General features: G+C 34.5%; 2 protein-coding genes and 1 non-coding gene across 8 annotated transcripts; 1 reads left to right on the forward strand and 2 right to left on the reverse strand.

Annotated features, from left to right (window-relative positions):
• The first annotated feature begins 228 nt into the window (after positions 1–228).
• Positions 229–9,589, forward strand: LOC124843714 (putative NOT transcription complex subunit VIP2). Of its 5 annotated transcripts, XM_047320519.2 has the most exons (15): positions 229–380; positions 1,891–2,013; positions 2,850–2,958; positions 3,033–3,211; positions 3,346–3,394; positions 3,509–3,718; positions 6,754–6,963; positions 7,048–7,149; positions 7,604–7,692; positions 7,822–8,004; positions 8,176–8,592; positions 8,664–8,716; positions 8,803–8,844; positions 9,108–9,252; positions 9,384–9,589. In XM_047320519.2, the coding sequence occupies exons 2-15, from the start codon at positions 1,996–1,998 to the stop codon at positions 9,441–9,443; spliced, it is 1,866 nt and encodes a 621-aa protein (XP_047176475.1). In that variant the 5' UTR covers positions 229–380; positions 1,891–1,995; the 3' UTR covers positions 9,444–9,589. The 5 variants fall into 5 exon arrangements, with proteins under 5 accessions (XP_047176475.1, XP_047176473.1, XP_047176474.1 ...); XM_047320517.2 differs by having other exon boundaries at positions 3,346–3,718; XM_047320518.2 differs by having other exon boundaries at positions 2,850–2,919; positions 3,346–3,718.
• Positions 2,878–2,958, reverse strand: LOC124843735 (small nucleolar RNA snoR35). The gene has a single exon (XR_007029306.1). It is a non-coding gene; the product is annotated as a small nucleolar RNA snoR35 (small nucleolar RNA).
• Positions 9,590–11,029: 1,440 nt separating the features above from the next.
• LOC124843726 (E3 UFM1-protein ligase-like protein) lies at positions 11,030–20,980 on the reverse strand. Of its 2 annotated transcripts, XM_047320537.2 has the most exons (20): positions 20,659–20,975; positions 20,176–20,487; positions 19,817–20,083; positions 19,123–19,170; positions 18,776–18,841; positions 18,550–18,653; positions 18,309–18,402; positions 18,176–18,232; positions 17,167–17,605; positions 16,927–17,081; positions 16,700–16,765; positions 16,549–16,617; positions 16,380–16,472; positions 16,161–16,226; positions 15,696–15,742; positions 15,535–15,598; positions 13,195–13,272; positions 13,059–13,121; positions 12,147–12,239; positions 11,030–11,588 (listed from the first exon to the last, which is right to left on the reverse strand). In XM_047320537.2, the coding sequence occupies exons 1-20, from the start codon at positions 20,830–20,832 to the stop codon at positions 11,484–11,486; spliced, it is 2,460 nt and encodes an 819-aa protein (XP_047176493.1). In that variant the 5' UTR covers positions 20,833–20,975; the 3' UTR covers positions 11,030–11,483. The 2 variants fall into 2 exon arrangements, 1 of the variants encoding a protein (XP_047176493.1); XR_015784818.1 differs by lacking the exons at positions 11,030–11,588; positions 12,147–12,239 and adding an exon at positions 13,529–13,588 and having other exon boundaries at positions 13,106–13,121; positions 20,659–20,980.
• Positions 20,981–23,917: the final 2,937 nt, after the last annotated feature.

A 23,917-nucleotide genomic window follows, 5' to 3' on the forward strand; every position in this document is an offset into this window, starting at 1 on the left:
TAATAATATCCCAAAACATTTAATCAAAGTCCACAAAGAAATTGTAAAATTGACTTAATTTGTTTTCATCCGTACTTAATTTATATTAGGAACATTAATCAGATTAATATAGTGTTTAGTGGCAGAAAGTTTTGCTAATAAATGAAACAGTAGAGTAGAAATTAGGCCCAAGGTGATTCAATTGGGAACCCTATGCTTTGGAACAGAGCGCAAAAGTTATACATTTTATAAACCTTCTCTCCTACTTTCAAACCCAACCCAATCTCAACCATTGATTTTCTCTCTCTTGTTTTGTATCTTTCACTTTCTTTTCTCTGGTTCCGATTTAGGGCACCCGAACTTGGTCTTTGACTCAGAACTAGCTCTGATCTGCTTCTCAGGTACTCTCTCTTCCTCTCCGAGTTGATCCCGACTCGTCTTAACTTCGATCTACTATGCTTTCCAGTTCATCATTGTCTTCCTTTAGATCCTCATAACTGTTTTTCCTCACTCCTAACTCTGCACGCTTTTATTCAAGTTCTTCAGCTTCGAATTTAGGCGTAGGTTATTGTTCATAATTTGATTCTCTGAAGTGAAACCTATCTGTTGTTGCCAATGGCTGGTAGTGTGGGGCTGTTTCTTTCTGTAATATGTTACATGCTTGCTTGCTCTACGATGTGAAAGGATTGAGGAATACGCAATTGCAAGATTTAACGCGGTTGAGTTTCTGTTTCTTGTTGTTGCTCGTGATTATAACTGTGTCCGCAATGGTTTCTGCTTCGAATTTATTTCTTTTCCCGCCTTGGTGTCTTTATGAATAAATTATATACATGGTTGGAAATTAATTTAGATTTAGGGTTTGCGTATCGTTGCTACAGCTAAGCTTAGCGCAGTACGTATATTTTTAATTAGTGAACGGGGGAGTTGTGGAATATGCGTCGGTTGTTTCTTTCGTGTTTTTAAATTGAGTCTGGAGTCGAAGTTTTTCTGTTAACTGCAAATTGGGGTTGACATGAGTGTGTTGGGACTGTTGTGACATGAGTTGTGATGAGTCCATCTATGGTTTTCTATTTTTGAAACAAAACTGGAACGTTTCGAATTTTATGGATGCATTCCAGTTGTTTGGGGCTTTTTGTATCGATAGGAATCACTTCACAATTGTGAGTTGATGTGGTTGTGGACAATGCTGCAACTTCAATATGTAGAATGCCAGAAAATAAATAAATAAAATGTAGAATCAAGATCTAATAGAGGTTTTATTTTTCCTGCAATTTCACGAGGTATCAAGGATCGAACAAACTTGCATGTTTAGAATAAATATTATATCCACCAACAATATAAAGGGTTTTTATGCTGCTACCCAATCACAAACCATCGTTAGTGATAAATTTGTTAGTGTTTTTAATAATACCCATAAAAGCCATACTTAGGATGAGGTTTGATATGACTATGAATATTAAACTTTTAACTTAATATTGCATGCCTGTTAAACTCATAATGTTAGTTCGTTTTGCAAGTTTTACCTCGTTTGTTCTTGAAGTTTGCGGACGTTTTCATGCTATTTGTTTGAAGAAATAACCTGGATTTATAGAGTACCATGTTTAGTTATTAGGGACTAGCCCCGTTGTTTTTTCATTTGGAATAACCCAAACTCTGGTTGAACTCAGCTTGTGTCTTGATCAGATGAGTTCAGTGAGGTTTGGGCTGTTTCAACTAAAAAATCATGATAAAACATGGATGATTTTCATGTTAGTTTGGGGGAAGGAAACGGGATCTAATGGGAGAACTTGTCTAATGTAACTTCATTTTTCATTTTCACTAGTTTGGTTTAGTTTTCTTTTATTGTTGGTTACAAAGAAGTTACTGCATTGTATTGTGTCTAATATTGTCTTTTACGTCATGTTATTTTAGGTTGTTAAGGAAACACTTCTCATATTGTTCTGAGGACTTTGAATACAAAGGAGGACCATTTTCAGCAAGGGATGATTTTTGGCTTGACATTTTGAAATTCATGCCATGTCGGGGTTACTTAATGTATTCCCTTATGTCCCAAAAAGCTTCTCGCTTTCCCATCTTTGTTTCATTTTTGTCTCTTAGTGATTATTTTCAGTACTTGATATTTCCCTTCACTCTTTTTCTTGGTCATGCCTACTAAACTGTTGTAATGCTGTATTTTAATTTATTTTAAGGAATTTTTTTTACCTTTCTTTTGCTAAATTGAAGTAGATGACTTATATTGGGGTTTATACGATTTCTGTTCTCAGTTGAGTTACACATTTCATCTTGATATATTTTCCTTTCATTCATGTTCAACTCATTAACATTTCTAGTAATGGCTCTGTTTGGTGTATGATGTGTTACATACAGGCATGGTAGCATGGTGCTTTGATTAGGCTACACGGTTAAAATATGTCTCCACTCACCAACGGCCATTTGTTATAAGACTTTTGTGGTGTTTAAGGATTTTAGTAGTACACACCTTTTTTAGAATGCTTTGCCAAAATTTTGAGGAAAGAGATTTTGGAGATTTAAACTGTCTGACAAACAAAAGGACAGTGGCATCTATTCGAAGACTGTTATATGATTGGAACATTATAGGACAATCAGGAGTCCTCAATTCATCTTTATTATTCAAACACTTTTAATCATGTTATCTAAAATGTATTTTACGAAATCTTTTTATGTGCTTGTTTACTACTGGCACTTTCCTCTGTGCATGGTTAGAAAATTACAATAATTTTTAAAACTTCAGCCCTTTCTATAATATTATACATACGTATCGTAAGATGCTGATTTCACTTTGCCTTATGTATTTTATTTTTTTAGCATGCTTATCTTAATTTTTAATCCTAGAAGAGTTTTCCTTGCAGTCTTCTCTGAATGGATCTGCTTCAAATCTTCCGGATGGTGCCGGACGATCTTTTGCGACATCGTTTTCTGGTCAGTCTGGTGCAGCCTCCCCAATTTTTCATCACACTGGTGGGGAGCTTTTACTGGATTTACTTCATTTCATCTTTCCGTCTAGTTGTATAATTGATAGGTTCTTGCTGCAGGAGCTATTCAAGGATTGCACAATATTCATGGGAGCTTTAATGTTCCCAACATGCCCGGTTCACTCACATCGAGAAATTCAACTATAAATAATGTGCCATCGGGTGGCGTTCAACATTCCACTGGAAGCCTTTCTAGTGGAAGATTTACATCCAACAATCTACCAGTTGCATTGTCTCAAGTATGTATTCTTGGTTTTTGGGAGTTTGAGTGTAACAATTGAAAGTTTGTGTGTATTCTAACCTCTCATTCTGTTATTCTATTTTTTTGTTAGGCTATTTACTGGTTTTTCACCTGTCCCCATTATATTTGCAGCTATCTCATGGAAGCACCCATGGACATTCAGGAGTCACCAATAGAGGAGGTATAAGTGTTGTAGGAAACCCTGGATTTAGTAGTAGCACAAATGGAGTTGGTGGTTCTATTCCTGGGATTCTTCCTACATCTGGTGCAATTGGTAACCGAAATGCTGTTCCAGGATTGGGAGTATCCCCAATTTTGGGAAATGCAGGTCCTCGAATCACTAGTTCTGTGGGAAACATGGTTGGTGGAGCGAATATCGGAAGGACTGGTGGAGGATTGTCTGTGCCTGCTCTTGCGTCTCGTCTAAATTTGGGTGCAAACAGTGCATCCAGTGGTTTAGGAATGCAAGGACAGAATCGATTAATGAGTGGTGTGCTTCCACAAGGTATGCATTTTTATTGTTATAAGTGCATTAATGGTGTGATATTTTTTTCCAAGGGATTAATAGTGAGGTTATTCTTCATATTTAGCATCAAATTCATATAAAAACATTTATATATTAATGTGTGTGCATGTAAAATTTTGCGCAGCAAGATTTACTGCTACACTTCTTTTTAGGGATAGCTTTTCCTCTCTTTCTAGTTCAATTTCTTGGATACTGTTTTGTGATGCCTTCTTTGCAGTATCAATTGACAACTGTATTGGTTTTGCAAGTTACTGGTTGTGACATGTTGGGTAATTTGTTTGAGTCTCTAAAAGTCTCTTTGCGCAAGGCTTAAAGCTGCATAAGATGACCCTCCCTATCTTCACGTAATGTGGAGCCTTCATGCACCAGGCTGGGTTAGTTTAGTCCTGTATAAGTTACATCAGGGATGTGTCAACATAATCTGCTTTTTCAGACGGGGTTTTGGTCACTGTTGTTAGATATTAGCTGGCAACAGAAATGCAATTATAATGGTATCACATTGTGAAAGCCACAAGAGACATCACTGTGGCTGCTTTTCTCCTTATGGCTACCTTGCGTTTCATGGATATTGTGTTTTGTGTCCGGAAATGGCAGAGGGGTGAGGTTTTAGAGCGAGCCCATGCCCCTCTTGTGAGATAAGAGAAAACAACTGAGCCAAATTAATTAACTTAAGAATATATGTAAAATATAATTTAAATATATCAACTTGTTGAATAGCGCCCAGTACGTTGACTGCGTTGTTGATTTGATATAGGAGTGGGCTTTGTCATTTATGATTGTAGCTGGTGCAACCACTTATTGTGGTGAGATTATGGCAATCTTTCGTGAAGTAGGAGTGTCTTCAGGGTCGGATCAGAAAACTCGTCTGGGCCCTGAATCATATCTGGTTTTCGCAGGATAAAAGAATCACGTTTGTCTCATTCACATTTCATTTTTTTTTTAACTTTTTAACCCTTTTCAAATAAGAGCTCCTATTAATTGTTGTTACTTTTTCTATTTTTGTTTTTATCTTTTTTTTATTTTATTTTATTTAATCTTGTCTTTAGAGACTCTTTGATGTTTGGAAGTCCCCCATAACTTGTCTTTAATCTTGGGGTTTTACTTGTATAATCATCAGGTAACTTCACTTAAAGCCAATAGGTTTCCTGATGAAATCTAACATGGTATGTTAGGAGTTCCACATTGAGTAGGATGAGGCACTTAAATCATTAAACTTAAGGGACTAGTCTCTTGGATTTAACTTTCCTTTTGTTCTTAAGTTGGTGCTTTCATTGTGAGTTGGGTCATGGAAAAGGCTACCTATTGGTTGGTCACTCTGATTCTATCTAGGGTTGACTCCTTAGGTTGCCATGGTGGATGGCGTTGCAGCCGTTGTTGCTTTGAGCAAGGCAACCACCAAACAATAGAAACTCCTATTTTGGACAACTATTTTCGTTGTTGAGATTCCTGGTGGTAAGATATCATGCATTTTGGGGTTTTCTTTCAATTGCGATTTGTTTGAAAACTGGAGTGATCAAGATACATATAGTGAATTCTGTGTGTTGAATTACCCCACGGAAAATAAATGTTTGTGCGAGGAGTCATAAATACAAGACCATGCAGTTATTTTAGTCAACATAATTACAACCATGTAATCATCCTTTTTTATAATAGTTCTAGAAGAGGGCAAGCCGTGTATTGGCTTTAAGTCCAGAAACAGCCGTTGCAGCCGTTGTTGCTTTGAGCAAGGCAACCACCAAACAATAGAAACTCCTATTTTCGACAACTATTTTCGTTGTCGAGATTCCTGGTGGTAAGATATCATGCATTTTGGGGTTTTCTTTCAATTGCGATTTATGTTTGAAAACTGGAGTGATCAAGATACATATAGTGAATTCTGTGTGTTGAATTACCCCACGGAACATATATTTGTGCGAGGAGTCATAAATACAAGACCATGCAGTTATTCTAGTCAACATACTTACAACCATGTAATCATCCTTTTTTATAATAGTTCTAGAAGAGGGCAAGCCGTGTATTGGCTTTAAGTCCAGAAACAGCCTGTTTACACATTACAAGGAGTATTTGATGCTTGGGGTAGGTTAGTTTTACTACAATTAAATGTTTCTGGGATTTATAGTTTGTGGCCGTTATGGTATGAAATTATTATGTGATTGCACCACATGCAGACATATTTATAGATATTTTAATTGTCAGGATCTTTTATTTATAAGATTGTAATTCATTTTGAAGATTTCCTATCGTTTGCCATATGTCTCCCATGTTCCTACGACATTCCACAACCAAACCTATTTAACCATCTATGTTTAGAGTAGAAGATATAAGTTTGAATACTTATTTTCTCAACAAAAAAGAGGTGTTGAAGTTCTGTGGTTACTCAATTATGGCTCCATTGCTGTTGCCTTGTAGCAATTCATGTGATTTAAATTCATACTGCAATTGTGGACTGTTGTGCTGTTGTGGGTACCTCTTTAACAACAGTAGTGCAGCTACAACATTGTGTCCACAACTTTTAACTCTGTACAGAGCTGAACTTTTAATGAAGCCAAAGGCTGAAAACTTGGAAAATTTTTAGTTCTGAAGATAATTCCCATGTGTCTGTCTATTCATTCTTGTCTCTAAGCGACATTATTCTGCTATATTGACAATCATGGACCAGACTGGTGGATTGTTGTCCTTGAGAGTAGCAGCAACTCCCTGTTTTTTTACCTTTTTTTAAACTTGATAGTGGGACATGCCTTCTGGTAAACGTATTCCTCTTATTTTCCTGCAAATTTGTTGGCTGAGGTGTCACTTCGCCATTTTGTTTGTCAAGTGATATTAAGAGTTTTCTTATGTGATTTGCGGATGTTGTGTCTATGGTAGCAAAATCTGATTGGAAGCAACTGAAAGAACTGCTTGTTGAGATATGTATGAATTGCATGATTAAGTTTTTTGTATGTTTCTCTGTGTTGAGTATGTAAGTTTCCCCTTTGAATGGAGAAGACTGGTAATGAACAATTTTCTTGATCCAGGATCTCCACAGGTAATTTCAATGCTAGGAAATTCTTATCCCAGCGCTGGAGGTCCACTTTCCCAAAGCCATGTTCAAGCAGTAAGTAACTTGAACTCTATGGGAATGTTGAATGATGTGAATACCAATGACAGCTCCCCTTTTGATATCAATGACTTCCCTCAACTGACAAGTCGTCCCAGTTCTGCTGGAGGGCCTCAAGGACAGTTGGGTAAGAGAAGATAAATGATGTTTTATGATTGGTTTATTTGTGCACCTTAAACAATAAATAATGGTATTACCAAAAATATTTCAGGTTCTTTACGAAAGCAGGGTCTTGGCGTCAGTCCCATTGTTCAACAAAACCAAGAGTTTAGCATTCAGAATGAAGATTTCCCAGCTTTACCAGGATTCAAAGGTGTAGTATGCCTTCTATTTTGAAGGTTAAAGAGTGTCTTCTTAGAGAGAGAGAGTGGTTGTTCAATGAAATTTATACTATTTATTAGGAAGGTCTTCTGGATCTGTATGCATGTTTACTTTCAGAGTTGGCTTTATTACTCTCTATACTTTTATTATTCTCAGTATTGTTTCATTACTTGGTTTTGATATTTATATGCACCCTGCTTTCTGTTTCAAGATAAGCATCTAAATTATCTATTATATATTTTTGAGTATGCTTTCTTGTCTCAATTTTTGCAAGGGAATTAACTACTTTTTGGTTTGCGCTGAAGAATTTTTTATTGCCTAGGTGGAAATGAGAGCTATGTTTTTGTAATTATTTTTGGTTACAAGTGTTGATTAACTGAGTTATACTTGAGCCAAAGTTGCTTATTTGATCTCAATATTTGTTTGTTGCCATATTCTTTGGGCAGGCGGTAATGCAGATTATGCTATGGACATGCACCAGAAAGAACAACTTCATGACAACGCTGTACCAATGATGCAATCACAGCATTTCTCTGTGAGCTACATGTTATAAAAGATTTTGAAATCTTATCTTCTGTACAATATTGATGGATCTAAGAACTGTTTAAAAGGATCTAGAAGTCTATTTACATTTCTCTGAACTTCCCATGCTTTCTATCTGCAGATGGGAAGGTCAGCTGGTTTCAGCTTGGGGGGTACATATTCGTCACATCGAGCACAACAACAACAGCATGCTCCTTCAGTCAGTAGTGGCAATGTCTCTTTTTCATCCGTTAACAACCAGGATCTTCTCCATTTGCATGGATCAGATATTTTCCCATCTCCACATTCAACCTATCATTCACAGGTGCAAGTTATATTCATCAATGGGGGAGCTTGTTTCATAATGAATAAGCTCCTATTCCCTACTTTCTCTTTGGTTTATCTCGAGATGTGCTTTCTGAAAATGAAATTTCATATTTCTCACTGAAGTATTACAAAGTGCTGACATTCTTATTGCTGTTGTATTTTGGTTTAGACCAGTGGACCTCCTGGTATTGGATTAAGGCCTTTAAATTCTCCAAATACAGTTTCTGGTATGGGTTCATACGACCAGCTTATCCAGCAATATCAACAGCATCAAAACCAGTCGCAGTTCCGCCTACAAATGTCAGCTGTAAATCAATCATTTAGGGATCAGGGCATGAAGTCTATTCAAACCACACAACCAGATCCATTTGGTTTGCTTGGCTTGTTAAGTGTGATCAGGATGAGTGATCCTGACCTGACGTCTCTAGCTCTTGGAATTGATCTAACTACACTGGGGTTAAATTTGAATTCATCAGAAAATCTTCACAAGACCTTTGGTTCTCCATGGTCTGATGAACCTGCTAAGGGCGATCCAGAGTTTAATGTGCCACAATGTTATTATGCTAAACAGCCACCTGCTCTACATGTGAGATTTTTACATAATGTTTAACTTTCAAACCATTTCTTTGGGCTAATTTTTGTTATTGCATGATGCAGCAAGGATACTTTTCAAAGTTTTCGGTGGAAACATTGTTTTACATATTTTACAGGTGCCTATAAAATCTGAATATCAATTACTTTTTCATTGACTTGCCTGCTATTTTATAATCAAATATAAAAATAATCTTTTTTGCAGCATGCCCAAAGATGAAGCACAATTATATGCCTCCAATGAGCTGTACGCACATCTCCCCCAATCTGTCCTTTGTTTCTTTTGTTGATTTTTTGGATGATTTGAACTCATTTGTAATTTCTTTTGGGATTAGTATAATTTGGGAACAATTAGACGGTTGGTAAATTAAATAATGCATAGTTTGTACATAACCACTTACTTTCAGTGTTCCTAAATTAAAACAATTTAACAAATTCCTAACTTTTGATTTTCGGAAATCGTTTTCCCAATTGGATAACTTCTAACTAAGTAGGGGTTGTTGCTCGCAGTTACAACAGAGGTTGGTTTTATCACAAGGAACATCGTTTGTGGTTTATAAGAGTTCCCAACATGGAGCCGCTGGTTAAAACAAACACATACGAGAGGGGATCTTATCACTGTTTCGAACCAAGCATATTTGAAACCGTCCGCAAGGTTAGTTTTTGCAAAAATTATACTCTATCGGTGGTGCTCGTGAACTCTTCCTCCTGCTCCCAAGATATATTATTTTATTCCCCAATAAGTATTGTTCTGTTTGTAGGCTCTAATATACAACCTCCTTGCAGGATAATTTTGTTCTTCATTATGAAATGTTGGAAAAGAGACCCCATCTGCCTCAACATTGAGGAGGAAACAAACTTTATTGTAAAGTTTCATTTTGGATTTAATGCCTTGGAGTCATTTTGCAGCATTAGTATTCTTCAGTTTGGCGCCTCTTCCAATCCTGTCGCTTTAGTAATCCAAGCTATTATCATCATCATCATTATTATTACTACTACTATTATTATTTTTTTTGGCTTAAAACGGACAATAATTTAGGATACATAGGATAAACCTAGCTGTCTGACAAACATGGTTTTCTGGCCATTAGCTAAATCAACGTAGGAAAAAACCTGAATCCAAAATGGATGTACTTTCAGTGAGTTATATCTCCGAAATAATTTAACCTTAATCTGTTAGGATCAGATATAAAATTGGACTGGTAGGGAGAAAACCGGAATCCAAAATGGATGTGCTTTCTGGGAGTAAAAATCAGTAAATGAAAAAAGTTTTGAACTGATCTTTTAATAGTTCTTCTAGTTTAGTTATTCAAAAGTACTTTTAAATGAATATTTATGCATGAGTCGAAGTATGGGTTTTTATTATTTATTATGATATTTTCATTTTGCTAGATGTGTTATATAAATTTTTAATGAATTTGTATCATGTTTATTGCTGACTATTATTTTATATTTAAAACATGTAATTATTTGAATTAATGAATTACTGAAAAATCTATCTGAATTATTAAAATTTGAATTTAAAAATGGTTGCCTCTGCGTTGGAATTTTTAATAAATTTGTTTAAAACATATTGCATATTTTCCACCCTTCTGATGAAGGATTTGAATAGAAGTTATTTTTCACCTTTTAAAATATATGTAGATTAGGCTATCCTCTAACTGGAAATAACCTGCGTATTAGTATATTGCATAGCTTATGTAGAGGGTGTATTAAGCATCACAGGCTAGAATGCTAGATTTAATTCAAAACCCATTGGCCACACAGCTTTGAATACCTCAAACTTTATGTTGTATAGCTTGGAGGTCAAGCACATTACTTTTAACTTATTAGACGTCGACACTGCCATTTGTTTTCCGTTTTTTTTATCGTTGACACCTGAAGGTTTTCCATTAATTATAAATTGCTGAATGTAATTGGGAGAGAAGTTTGGGAGATTATGTGAAAGCTAGCTTTTGTGATTGCATTTTGAAATTTCTTCCGCTGAGCATATGGTTGGTTCTGTGATTGCGCATCGAGGTTCTGTTGCGTTAAATCAAAGATGAGCCTGAGTGATATCGAACTATTTGTCGTCAACCAATGACTCGCACTTTATTGATCTTTTACCTGTGACTTCATCCCTCTAACATCCCTGCACCCTCATTCATTTCCTGAATTTGATTTTATTATTTTCGTAGTTTACTTTATCCAATGTATCAGACTACAAATATTATGTTGAAAACAAAACCGTAGAAATGACTGGGTAAGAGGCGAAAAAGTCCAAACATTTCAAATCGTCACCAATCCAATCTTTAAAAGACGCTTCGATTCACTAGCCGCAAAGCAAAATCAGTCGGTTCAGAAACAAATGACTGAAGGTGGGAAAATATAGAAACTTTTGTTGCACGTGCTGATCACAAAAGACTTGCTTCGACCTAGTTTACACAAGTGTATATTTAAATTAAAAACTAGCATATCACTGCTTTAAATTTCAAATATCTGAGACCAATTTATACAATTATTAAAAATAAAATGACTAAATGTCATTTTGCAAATTGGTTTACTCTACACAGGCTTCTGTAAACCAGTATACCTTCAATTTGTGATCGGTGAAATTGGTTTATAAACTAATTTTGGATCTCCTCTACTAATCCAGAATAGTTCATAAACCAGTATACCTTTACAGTTATAGAACAAAGTACAGATCTCTGTTTTAGAGGTTCTCCTGCAAATGTGAATTAGAGTAAATTAATGTCCACAATAAAATCCTAATCTAATTTCCCAGCATTTGTCTACTTTAGCAAATTGCAGCGTATCAGAGAATTTTTGCACCTAAGATAGCCAGTACAATCAGGGCATCATTAGGACAAAGCTTGACTTAGTAGTCAATATGGCTTAAGAAACATTTTATGAAGATTGGGTCGAGCCCAAAACCAAGCTTTTGAGGTCCTTCATTTGGCTCTCTAGAAGTTCCCTTGTACTCAAAATCCTATCAGATGCACAATCCTCATCCTGTAGAAGATGAGAAGAAAAACAGTAATGCACAATTTGCATTATTCCAATTATTCAAAATAATCTAAATAAAGTGTGCATGTTTGAAAGCAATTATTTTAAGAAGATAATCCATTATTCTTTAAAAAATTTACGAAAATTAATAAAAATAAGTGATTATTTCTTTTAAAAAAATAAAACCAAACGCCATAAACTGGGTGTTCAAAACATTCGCGAATGTGTCACTCCCCATCCTCAGATAATGAGAAAGTCCGTCCTTCAAATATTGCTTCTATTGATTATTTGCTGTTTGGATACGTTTTTAAAATAAAGAAATAAACTAAATATAGTGTGTTCAGCTGCTACATTTTTCTTTATAATCTTATAAAATAATTGTGTACTTTATAATCTAGCTATTAAAAAAAATCAACTGCACAAGAAAAATTAACTTGAAAGCACAAGCCATAAAATACCATTTCGAAAAATAGCACTACTTTAACTTTTTACCTCGAAGGGAGACATACACAAAACTTATATGATATGCATTGTGAGAAGAGTACGGGATGAGTAGTTACTCACCTCACCGGGTGAAGCTGCTACAAGTGTCAAAAGAGTGACTGTGGCAGTCTGATAATCAGTTAAAATCTTGCATGCCGACTCGTCTACCTTATCCTGAAATCAATACATATTAAATAAAATCACGGAGAACTTCCGAAAAGTTGTTGTAAATCATTACATTGACTAGTTGCAGTCAAACTCACAAACTAACTGCAGAATGGAAATAACTAGGGTAATAGATTACTTCTCTCAACACTCCTTTAGCCCTTTAGGCGTCCCATGCTATTCAGCTTTAGATAGTGAGCAAAATAAAAAATATTATTTGAGTGTTTTTCAATTACAACTATTATTTTTATTAGAATCTTGAGGTTTCCTTTTTCCTCGTTATCGTCAAAGCTAAACGTGCCCAAAACACTCATTGTATGTGGTGTTAAGCAACACAGGTGTCACATTATTTTCAACAAAAATGTGTAAAAAATATTACAACATTTACTACTTGCGTTAATATTATATCACACTGCAGCAGCTGGTAGATCATCAGGTAACAATGATAAAAAAAATAATAATAAAGCGAGCCCCTCCAACCCCGAAAGAAATACAGAATAGACACTCAATAATCGAGTATTGAAAAGAGTTAATTCAACCCAACTTAGTCCCTCAAGAAAAAAAAAAATCAACAAACAATACTTAAACATTACTTTCATGGAACGCTTGCGATTGAATTGTCCAGCTTTTTAAGGATCAAAGTGTCTTGGAAATAGAAAATTATTATTACTGGAAGTACAAAAAAATCTAATTCCAAGGTTGTTGCCCATCTACCATTGTTGTCTTTAGTCTGATTTATGCAATCCGTGTATATTTGATTTTACATTACTAAGTGTTTATAGTTGTGATTTGATGCATAACTAAATCAAATTGACAGAAAGAACATACCCTTAAATGAGAAATGGCAACGGAAATGGCCCTTCCAGGAGCATGAAGAGCTTTGTGGTAAACCTATTCATACAAGGATTTATGTTTATTAATTAGACAAAGGGAGGTGGGGACAAAAAAGAAAGACTTTAGTTACCTGGATATAAAGTAAAGAAACAACTTTTGCTAGAAGTGATACGGGGTCAGTCTCAGCAGAAACTTGAGATGTCAATTCCTGTTTAATAATAATGATAGAAGGCACTCAGTTTAAGAACAACCAAACTGTAGGGTATCATTAAAAAACTGATTTGAGTTTTATGTGGAATTGCTTCCCTAACTACTATTAGGGAGAATTACAATCTAAGAAGTATAAAAAAAAGATATCTAATAGGGGAATTAACTGAAAGAATAGCAAATCATGTTGAAATTACAATTAATTATAAAGATAAACCGAACCAGAAAGGATCAGTTAACTATACATTGAAACTCACTTAATATTTTCTTGGAATATCTTAGATGTTCATACTGGCAGCTAGCAAGTATTCCATGCACTGCACAGGTATGCTTAAATAAGAGAAAAACTTATTTATGAATAAAAAAAAATTAAATGACCAATGGATTATTTCATTATTAACAAATAATATTTTATTTTATTATACAGGAATATATGAAATACATAAGAGTTTAAAATTGGCTAGAAAACTTTGAAAGTAAATTATTTAAATGAATAATATCCCAATTGATATGGTGTGTTATTAATTTATATTTTAAAATTAAATTAAAGTTAAGACTACCAAAGATTACAATAAACATTAAACACATGGTTCATTCTAAAGAAGTTATCGCCAATTTGATATCAAGTATAAAGATGCAAATTTTAAATTTTTAATGAAATTGAAGATAAACAATTTTAAGAAATAATATTTGAAAGGAATAAAAAGATGTAAGAGAAGCTAAATGACTGAATGAGGAAGAGAAGAGAATGTCTCTTTAAGAGTGAGGACTCGAATTTATAATATAGGGGTGTATAGCATACATGTATATATAGCAAAACAAACTAACGAGCAATTTTAGGAGTTAACTTACAATTTTTATTCATTTAATAATTAGGATTGAATGTTGTAATTGTTCTCACATCCCAGATTGATTAGAGATATGACTAAGTTGAAGTATATAAATGGATACAAATTTCGTATTACAAGTTGGTTTTACGAGACTATGTTGGGTTTAAAGTCTACTTAATAAGATGGTACAAGAGTTTATCCTTAATACATTTTGTTAGGTCCATCATCTTATCCACTATTGGACTATCCATCAATATTTAATCATGCTCAAGATATCTAGTTCTGAACATGGGAGTGTGTTATAAATCTCACATTAACTAAATATATGACGAAATTATATTATGTAACTAGGTGTACACCTTACCTTACTAACCCATTACGTAAAGTTGAGTTAGATTTAAAATCTATTTTCTAAAAATAATTAATGTTTGCACTAATACTTTGGTCCAGTGGTCCCATAATCATTAAGTGGTAGCCTGATCACAGCCTTGTCCAAGTGACGGCAGAAATTTGTGGATTGAAAAGATACTACACTTGGAGTCTCCTTTTCAACTATTGTCTACTGACAGAAGAGTGTTATCTCTCTTGCTCACAATCTGACTCTCCATACTCACTAAGCTCAAAAATATTGACCCGTTCTGTCATTTTCCTGCCAAGCAATTGTCTGTTCAGCACATCCCAGCTCATAATAAGGCTGAAGCATCTTGAGACAAACTCAAGATACTTTAGCCTTATTCTAAGTACCACCCACCTTGAGTTTGTGGGTAGGGGGAGGAGAATTGTACAAGAGAGCAGTTCTTTGCCTGACTCAGGCAATTAGTGGGTGGTTAACTCAATTACACAGTTGTCATAATGACAGCTGTCCTACAAACACCTCTTTAACACTTTGATTCTATTAGAAAGTGGGTTTTTAAACCTAACTCAACCCCACAAAACCGGCTTGTAAGGTGAGGTTTGCACCTCACTTATATATTATCATTTGGCCTTATCTCTAATCGATGTGGGACTTCCAACACACCCCCTTCACGCCGAGGTATAGACATCTCGTGCGTGATAGTAGAAATGGGTGGTCCGATAGCGGCCCGATTGCGGGTGGAAGAGAAGAATAGAATGCCCACTTAGAACTCGCTAGGATAGGCTCTAACCATGGCTCTGATACCATATTAGAAGTGGACTTTAAGCCTAACTTAACCCCACAAAACCGGCTTGTAAGGTGAGGTTTGCACCTCACTTATATATTATCATTTGGCCTTATCTCTAGTCGATGTGGGACTTCCAACAGATTCAGTGCAAGTAATATGATATATTTCTTCTCAAATTCTCTTTGAACCATTCCGTGTTAATGCCATAACCAGCATCAACAATATTTGAAGAAAAATCTAGCCTCCACTAAATTCTAGTAAATTTTTTCATAAATGTAAACATATATATACCTTACGATATGAATGTAAGAGTGTTCTTTCTAGTTTCTTGTCAAGCTTTTTCAGAGGCAGCCCACTGGAAAAATTAGTGATGAACTATGTATAAGGTATCACATCATGAAAGAACAGTAAAATCAATGAATAAGTTCTACAAACAAATATAGACTCAATACCTCTCTTCTGTAACCATTCTAAACGCAGCCATGAATGTCTCCACACTCTGTTGTATTGAATACTCAAATATTAGTTATAGTTTTAAGAAATAACACAACAATATGCCTTCTTGGATGAGTTTCTCTCTATAAGCTCATTTTAGAAGAGAAAAAATAAGAGGAATAATTGAAATTAGTTTCTTCATATGCTAAAATTAGTTTATGCATGAGTTCATTTGTAAAATCTTTATAATACAGTTTTTCTACATTTTTCTTCGAACTTGAGCATAAGCTAATTTTAGGTAATGGAGAAGTTAATTTCTTCTTTTTCTTCCTATTCTTCTCTCTTAGAAAAGTTTATGGAGAAATTTCTCCAAATAGACCCAACTCCAACCAACTAGCAGTATTTGTTGAGAACTGAAACGTCAGGTAAACCTATGTAAAAAACCTTTAAATGAGTAGTGTTTCTGAGTTAAAAATGCTGACCTTTCCTTCCAATGATTCGACAACAGCAAGAGCCTTGTTTGCAAGAGCTCCTGGAAAACTCTTAGACTGCAAAAGAAAATAATATAAGAGATTGATATCATTCTATGTGGTCCTTCAAAATGGTGATACTCAGCAAAAATATGACACTGAACCAACGTTTGCTCACTAAACAAAAATATGATGCCCAGTGTCAAATACTATATAGAGCCTTATTCTTACAATTGCAGTTCTGTCAGCAGGACTAAGTGAAACAAATTCAGAATTTGGAGCTTCCTGCACGTCAAGTCCATTCTTTAATTTGTTGTGCTCATCCTGCAGATGATAATTTAGAATTAGATTTAGATCTTATTAAACTCGAGAAACATTAACAAAGGGTTAGATATAATACCAGGTTACGAAGAAGCAAATCCACCATAGGAGCTGCTACTGTTCTTAGTAAATGCCTATGCAGAACAACCTGACCATCAAATAAGCGTTAACTTATTTAAAGTTCATCAATGACAACAACACAAAATTCCAAATAACTGAATCAAACTTACAGAAGTTGATTGATCATCTTCAAACAATTCCAAGGCTTTTTCATACAGCTGCATGTTTAAGAAAGACTGCCAGAAAAAATAAACAATCAACATAGGGAAATGTACACACTAATTTTATATGTCTAGAAAAGTATCCCCAAATGAAAGAAGGAAAGAAAGCTACATAAAGACAAAACAATAGTGAATGCAGTAAAACAAAAAAAGAAATGCAATTTTAGCAGTCAAACCTCGTCAAGTTTCTTCTGCAAATTATCAAGCAAACGTTTCATTCTTTCTGCATTGTTTGTATGCAGTGCCTTCTTTTTCTCCACCCAAGAACTGATTATTGTAGGCCTTAATTGGTTAGCCAAAGGCCTAAGAATTATTTCAGGATCATCTATACCTATCAATTTATATCACTACATTTGAGAACATTGGGTAAAATATATATGAAAGAAAGAAAAAAATTGATAGCTAAGTCAACAGACCTTGTTCTTCAAAATCAGAAACTAATGCTGTAATTTTCTGCATGATCCATTCTTCTGAGGGACTGAGATCTTCCTCTTTTATTTTAAGCAACTCTTTCCTAGAACCTGTCTTTGAATCAGATGTTTGTGCAGATGTGTCCTTACCTCTTTTCTGGCCTCTCTTAGATTTTGTCAAAGTCTGTTCCTGGTTATCTGCACCACTTTCAGATAGATTTACTGCTGCATTCCCTGTGGCTTTCCCCTTTTTCTTCTTTGATCCTTTATCAGCTTGCCTGTTGGCACCAACATCATTTACCATCTCATTGGACTCATTCAACCTGCTCAACTCCCGCCCTACTTTAGCTTCATTGGGTACTTTCACATTTCCAGGCATGGTAGAGCCAGCAGACCTTGAAACATCTAACGTCTCCAACTCTTTCACAACATGATCACAGATGTCCTAGTAGATGATGGAGAGAAACATACAGGCATCAGAAAACCATCGATAAAAAATAGTTGGAGATAGATATTTTCATTCAACAGTAACTTCTACACTTGATTTTCAGGTCTTAAGCAAGAAAGGAGAAGAAGCAAAACAAAATCTGCAAATTGTGAAGGAAATTAATCACAGAAAGGAATATAAAGCCAAAAAGGTCATACATATGTTCATCTAAAAAAGGGTCGAACATATAAGCTATCATCTAACTCAGTTCTAAACAGTAGATGACAATGCAGGCAGTTTATATCACTACTTTTTTTAGGATTCCCATTGATAGCCGTGTATGGAGACCTGAGTAGTAATTTTCTGAACTGTTTATTCATGGCAGTCCTGAACCCCTTGTAAGACAATTTCATAACAGACGTCTAACACCTAAACTTTTGTTCTTATTGCAATAATAAATCTGTTAAACCAATCTTCAAACTGCACACTAGCAGTAGTGCGTGTTTGCCTAACTAAATAGACAACTTGGTTTGTAAATTAAATAATTAAGTTGACATCTACAAAACTACATCAAATACCACATCATACCTTTATAAAGCTGCTGCTCAACACATAAAAATCCCCAAAAATGTGTGCTTTGTTAGACTGCAAAGAAATTAAAGCTTATCAACACATGAATCAACAGCACTGAACATAAGTCTGCGATATAGTTTAGTATCACCTTAAGAGCATTTTGCACAGATTGACAAAAGGACAACATTTTAGAAGCATCTTGAGGTGTAAAAGATGAAGGTAACAAGGAAAGAGAATCACTCCTGCAACATTGTTATATTAGAATACAATGCTTTGAAATAATTGTGTTCTAAACAGTAAATATAATTTTCTAGAAACATGGAATTATCCCGTTCTGCCTAATGAAGACAAAAAGTGGGGATAATGGAAAGAAATTTTAAAGAACTTACCAGCTACCACGGTCAATAGCATCCTCCGTAGCAGCATCTAGCATCTCAATCATAGATTGATGAACAAATGTGGTAACCAAAGGTTTGCCTTCAGGGTATCTGGACTAAATTGGATTGCGCAAACTTAGGCTTCATTAACTAAGCTAGGGAAACAAGTAGTACAAAATATTTATTTCACAAATATCTTTGATTCTAAAAAGAATCAACACAAGAAGAAATTAGCTACCTGCAAAAATTGAATGGGCTGGGGAATTCCAAGTTTGTGCAGCGCCTCATAGGTTATGAAAGAATTCTATAGCATACAAAAAAGATGGCATAAAATGAATACAGCAGTTTGGAATTTTTCTTTACCAGAAGAGACTGTGAAGTTTACAAAGGCATTTACCAAAAATATACATGTAAAAGATAGAATATACAAAGAATAAACGGGTAGAAGTCAGTCATTACACAAATCCAATCTAGCGAACTTGTATTGAAAGTTTATATAGCTCTGATCAACGGATCATATGAAATAGGCCAAAATGTTGGCAGCTTCAACAAAAAGGGAAAGATTAGAGAACTGACAGATCATACCTGAGAAAAAAATGACTCCACAAACTCCCTTTGTGCAACAGCAAATACCTGTTGTGTGACAAAAGTAGCGTAAGTCATAACAAATACTTCAAAGATCTATTACCTAAGTTTATTTCCTGAAAAGGTATAAGCTATTGCAGTTTATTTCAACCCATGGCCACTAATGGTCACACCGTCAGGGAATTTATTGATGCAAACTAAAAGCCTAGTTAGGGAAAGCATCTATTAACAGGTTAATTATTACGAATGTATAAGCTTAGAGAACAATTGATTCTGCATTAGAAACTGCATAATAGCAGGTGTACAAGAAATAGCTGCTGGCAATTATGTATTAGATATATATTTGAATGTAGATTGTGTAATTAGGAAGGGTGCAGTTATTTGCATTTTGTGGACAGAAAACATTCTCTGTAGGAGACTTTCGTCTGTGAAGCACTAAGTGTATAGCTGCATTGTTCATGATTTCAGTGCTAATGTCATACTTTATCAATTGGCGTTCTATAAATATTGACTGACGAACAGGAAATATACTTGAATCAAAAGAATACCAAAATCCTCCCAATTACTGTCAATTAAACACTGGGTGGACATGGATCCAGAGGGGAACCACTCCACAGGCCCAAAACAAATATGAGAACCACAATCCAGGTATCGCTCTAGCAATGTACAGAGGAATTCAAAACAGGCCACTTACAGCCGGTGTCCAATGTACTCCTGCACGAAGTGACCCTAGAACCTCCCCTTCCTTCACCAGTCCGTTAAACAATGACTGGAAGAAAGATCCTTCAACAGCCAAACCGCTGGTTCCGTCAATTTCTTGCAGCAACTGCTGCAACGAACTCCATACCACAGTCAAATTGGTTGGAACAGTGGTACCCCGCACAGCGCCTCGAACCATGGCACCAACACGAGCCACGTAGGCAGGAGTATACAGTTGGCCACCTTCAAGCCTTCCTTTCACCTATTTTCAAAATCCAGCACTCATCAAAATGCAATTCTCACTCTCCTTGAAAATTCAACAAAGCACATTCAAACCAACACACACAGACTCACAATTCTTCCAAGGCGCGGGTCCAACACGGAGGCAACCAAGTCCAAACCGACGTTCAATTGCGCCGCGATCTCCGTCAGCGCAATCTGACTACACTCCTGAAGCCTCTCGTTAATCTCTTCCGCGACTGAGTCCCAATAAGAGCTAGACATGATTTCTCCCTGAGTCAACATGAGTTCTCGGTGTGCTGTTACAACGCTCTGCGCCTGCTTCTCCACGTAGTACAAGTCAACTCCAGTAGAGTCAGCGAGATCGATCAAAGAAACGCGCCCTAATCTCTTCACCTCAGCCACCATATCATTCCTCAGTTGATCCTATCAACATGCGCAATCGCTTTAATAAACTTTTGATTAAGATTAAGCATTATCACAACTCAGTGAACGAAGCTATGGAATATAATAGATTATCGGTTACTGAATCCATTGAAAATGAAAATTGCGAGCGATGAAACCTAATCGGCAAAAGAAGAAGCAGAGAGAGCGTACGAGAGTGATGTACTCTTTGCCGGAGACAGTGTGGAGAAGTTCGAAATCAATGATTTGGAGTTGCTGCAGTTTTTGGACCAATTCGACGACGTTTCGCTCTGATAATCGAATGCTCGACTTGGCTTGCTGCGCGAACTCGAATTGTCGCTGCAGCTCGAGCAGTTCGTCGTCCATGGTTTGATCTTCACGCACACTCCGAATGCGTTTCTCTTTCGCCCTTCGGAAGATCACTGAAATGTTCTTCGGTTTGTATTTGTAGTGACCACTGAAATTGTGTTTAGTTACACGTTTTTGTTGAAGAAAGAATTTCGATCAAGGAACAAATCAATAGTTTCCCAGTGCTCTTGTTTATTAACTTATTATTTTGTATAGTTTTATAATATAAAATTTAATTTTTATGCGGAAATAATTTTAAGATTTTATTAAATTTCAACTTATTGATAAACTTGTGTATTTAATTCTTTTGACTTTATATTAATTTTTTTTCTGTAATTTATATTTTTTATGGAGTTCCTGCTATATAGCTTTTTTAATTGGTCGAGAAATGCTTAGTCAATTTTTTTATTTACTTTCACAAATTAAAAAAATATAAAAATTTGTAATTAATTTGAATCAATATTAAAAATATAAATGACTTTGATTTTATTATAAATGTTAGATAATATTTTTCTTATTTATATTAATGATAAGTAATAGTTTTTGAGCTATTATAAATGAAGACATTACATTGAAGAATATGTTTGACTTCGACATGTATAAACAAAATTTTAATTAATGGAAAAACTGAATAATATATATTTAATTAAAAATATAAAACATTAAAAATACTAAATATTAAAAATATTAAAAATTTAATTAAAAATATTTAACTTTATAATAAATGCAAAATTTAATTTTAAATTACAAAATTTATATGATATTCTTCTTTCATTAAATTTAAAGTTTTATAGAAGGGTGTTGTTCCTCCACCACCACTCCTTGTTTCCTCCACTTCTCCAACCCTTTACAAAATAAATTTAATTACAAAAATAGTCTTTTTTATTTTTAACCTTATTTATTTACTTTATTCTGAAACCCTAAATTCCTACCTATTTTTATTCACCCATTTTCACTGCACAGCCCCACTATCCCAAGTCTCACTTTCTCTCTTTCCATATTTTCACCCCCTCCAACTCTCATTGGATCCGTTTCTTCTCATCTCCCAATTCTTACTTCTCTTCTCCATATTTGTTTGGTTCTTCTTCATATTTCTGTCTCCATATCCGTTTGATTTCTTAGTGCGATGGTGTGGCTTTTCGTGGTGCGGCGATGCGGGGTGTTTGCGGTGGTCATTCGGCAGTGCAACGGTTTGAAACGATAATGAATATTTTATGACTAACAATAATGAATATTTTATTACTAACATCATAAAAAAATAATTTTATTGACATTGATAAAAAATTCTAAATGACATCAATGGAAACATATATCATTACTGTTGGTAAAAAAAATGATTGCAAAATAAATCTGGAAATTAACCACAATCGATTATAAATATTCATTATTGTTAGTAAAATGTGTTAAAGTATATGTATCTCAATTTCAAAATAATAACGGAATAAAAAGATGAAAAATGTATACATGAATTAATTAAAAATTTTCAAAAGTTCAAAATTCTTACTATTTAATTATAATTTAAAATTTTCTAAATTTAAATGATCAAATTCCTCTCTTAAAGTTTTAAAATTTCAATATTTTAATTTTTTATTTAAATGATTATATAAAATGTTTCAACCTTTTTATAAAATTAACTATCCTCCACAATATTTTTTTTGACACATTGCGACATATATTTATTCCTCATGTATCAACATTTTTTTATGTGAGATTGCATAACTCTTCGTACGTTGGTGTGGGTAAGATAAACAAAAAGTTCAAAAGATACAACAATGGAAATAAGCATAAAAAAACAGAGAGACAAAAGAAAATGAAACATAGAAACATGGAACCACCATTAAAATGATTGTGTTGTTTGGATAATGAGATCGAAGAGAGAAAGAAACAACATAATTGTATGCTTGTTGGTTAAGCATAAACAAGACCATCGCATTCATGTAGGAGATTAGAATGGGTAGAAGTTAAAAAATTATTAATCTTAAAAATAAAATTGTACTTAATGGTAAAATAAAAATAAAAAGGTGGAGGGAGGAATAAAACATGAATAAGAAGAGGTAGAAGGAGTAAGAGGTGGTGGTGGAGGGAGCAACACCCTTTATAGAATTTATATGTTAAAATTTTCTTAATAACTTAAATACTATTTTGTTTCAACGGTAAACCACTCTTTAATCAAAAAGGATAAAAATCCTTTTTAACTCTTAATTAAGTTTATTAAAGAAAATAAGATTTGAACTCGAATCTAGATAGTAGATGGACTTAGATTAACTATGTTGACCCATTTATTTGGATTTAGAGCTTCGACCTTGGGACGTTTTTACTTTTTCGTAAAAGCAAACGCACTCTTTGTTAGGAGGTTGATCCACAACTCTTCTTATCCACCATTTTCGAATTCGATGTCTAATTATTACTTGGTAAGTCGTCATTGTACCCATAACCAAATTAAATATGACTTTTTAGATAATTATTATAAATTGGAAAAAATTATCGTGATATTAATCGAAAATACAATTTTTAATATTATGAATCTATAGATTATTTAGTATACTCTTTATCTTCATAAATTTTTAACAATTTCTTATTTTTGTATTTGTAATTTGGTGGAATAAACTACTTTTTAATAATTTTTAAATTGTAATTTCGTCCTCAATTTGGCATGTAGCAGCGGAGGCCACGTCGGGAAGCATTGCAGGGGTTGGACACGCTAGAGGAAGAAGAAGGAGATAATTTTGTCATTTCGTCACTGCTTTGGAGGTGTAGGAAGGAAAAAGGGAGGTGCAAGAAGAAAGAACCCTAAGTAGAAGGGTCCATGGGCTTTAAGCATATATAAAATTAAACTGATTATATGAAAATAAGCATCCACTTATAGAGTAAAATACTTTTACATTTTCATTCAATTACAAATCGCATATATGATAAGCATGCTAAATTTAATGATAATTACGTCAATTATAATCGGTTGATAATGTAAAATTTGTTTTGCTAAAAGTACATACGTATTTCTTATAAAGTCTCGTCCTCAAAAAATAACAGACTCATAACACGTTGATGAGTAAAGATGAGTAGAGGTTGATTCAGATGAGAAAGTACTATATATGCTAACGGT

This window comes from Vigna umbellata, chromosome 3 (genome assembly GCF_029865625.1).
Source record: "Vigna umbellata cultivar VRB3 chromosome 3, Vumbellata_1.0, whole genome shotgun sequence".
Taxonomy (NCBI): domain Eukaryota; kingdom Viridiplantae; phylum Streptophyta; class Magnoliopsida; order Fabales; family Fabaceae; genus Vigna; species Vigna umbellata.

Bases quoted from the DNA above. Each gene is read 5' to 3' on its own strand.
- LOC124843714 (XM_047320517.2), top strand. The intron at 7,693-7,821 runs GTGAGCTACATG...TTCTATCTGCAG, and splicing joins TGCAATCACAGCATTTCTCT to ATGGGAAGGTCAGCTGGTTT. The intron at 8,593-8,663 runs GTGAGATTTTTA...TGCATGATGCAG, and splicing joins AACAGCCACCTGCTCTACAT to CAAGGATACTTTTCAAAGTT.
- LOC124843726 (XM_047320537.2), bottom strand. From the start codon at position 20,832: ATGGACGACGAACTGCTCGAGCTGCAGCGACAATTCGAGTTCGCGCAG. The intron at 18,842-19,122 runs GTATGATCTGTC...TGTATGCTATAG, and splicing joins TGGAGTCATTTTTTTCTCAG to AATTCTTTCATAACCTATGA. The intron at 17,082-17,166 runs GTCTGTTGACTT...ATAAATTGATAG, and splicing joins TTCTGATTTTGAAGAACAAG to GTATAGATGATCCTGAAATA.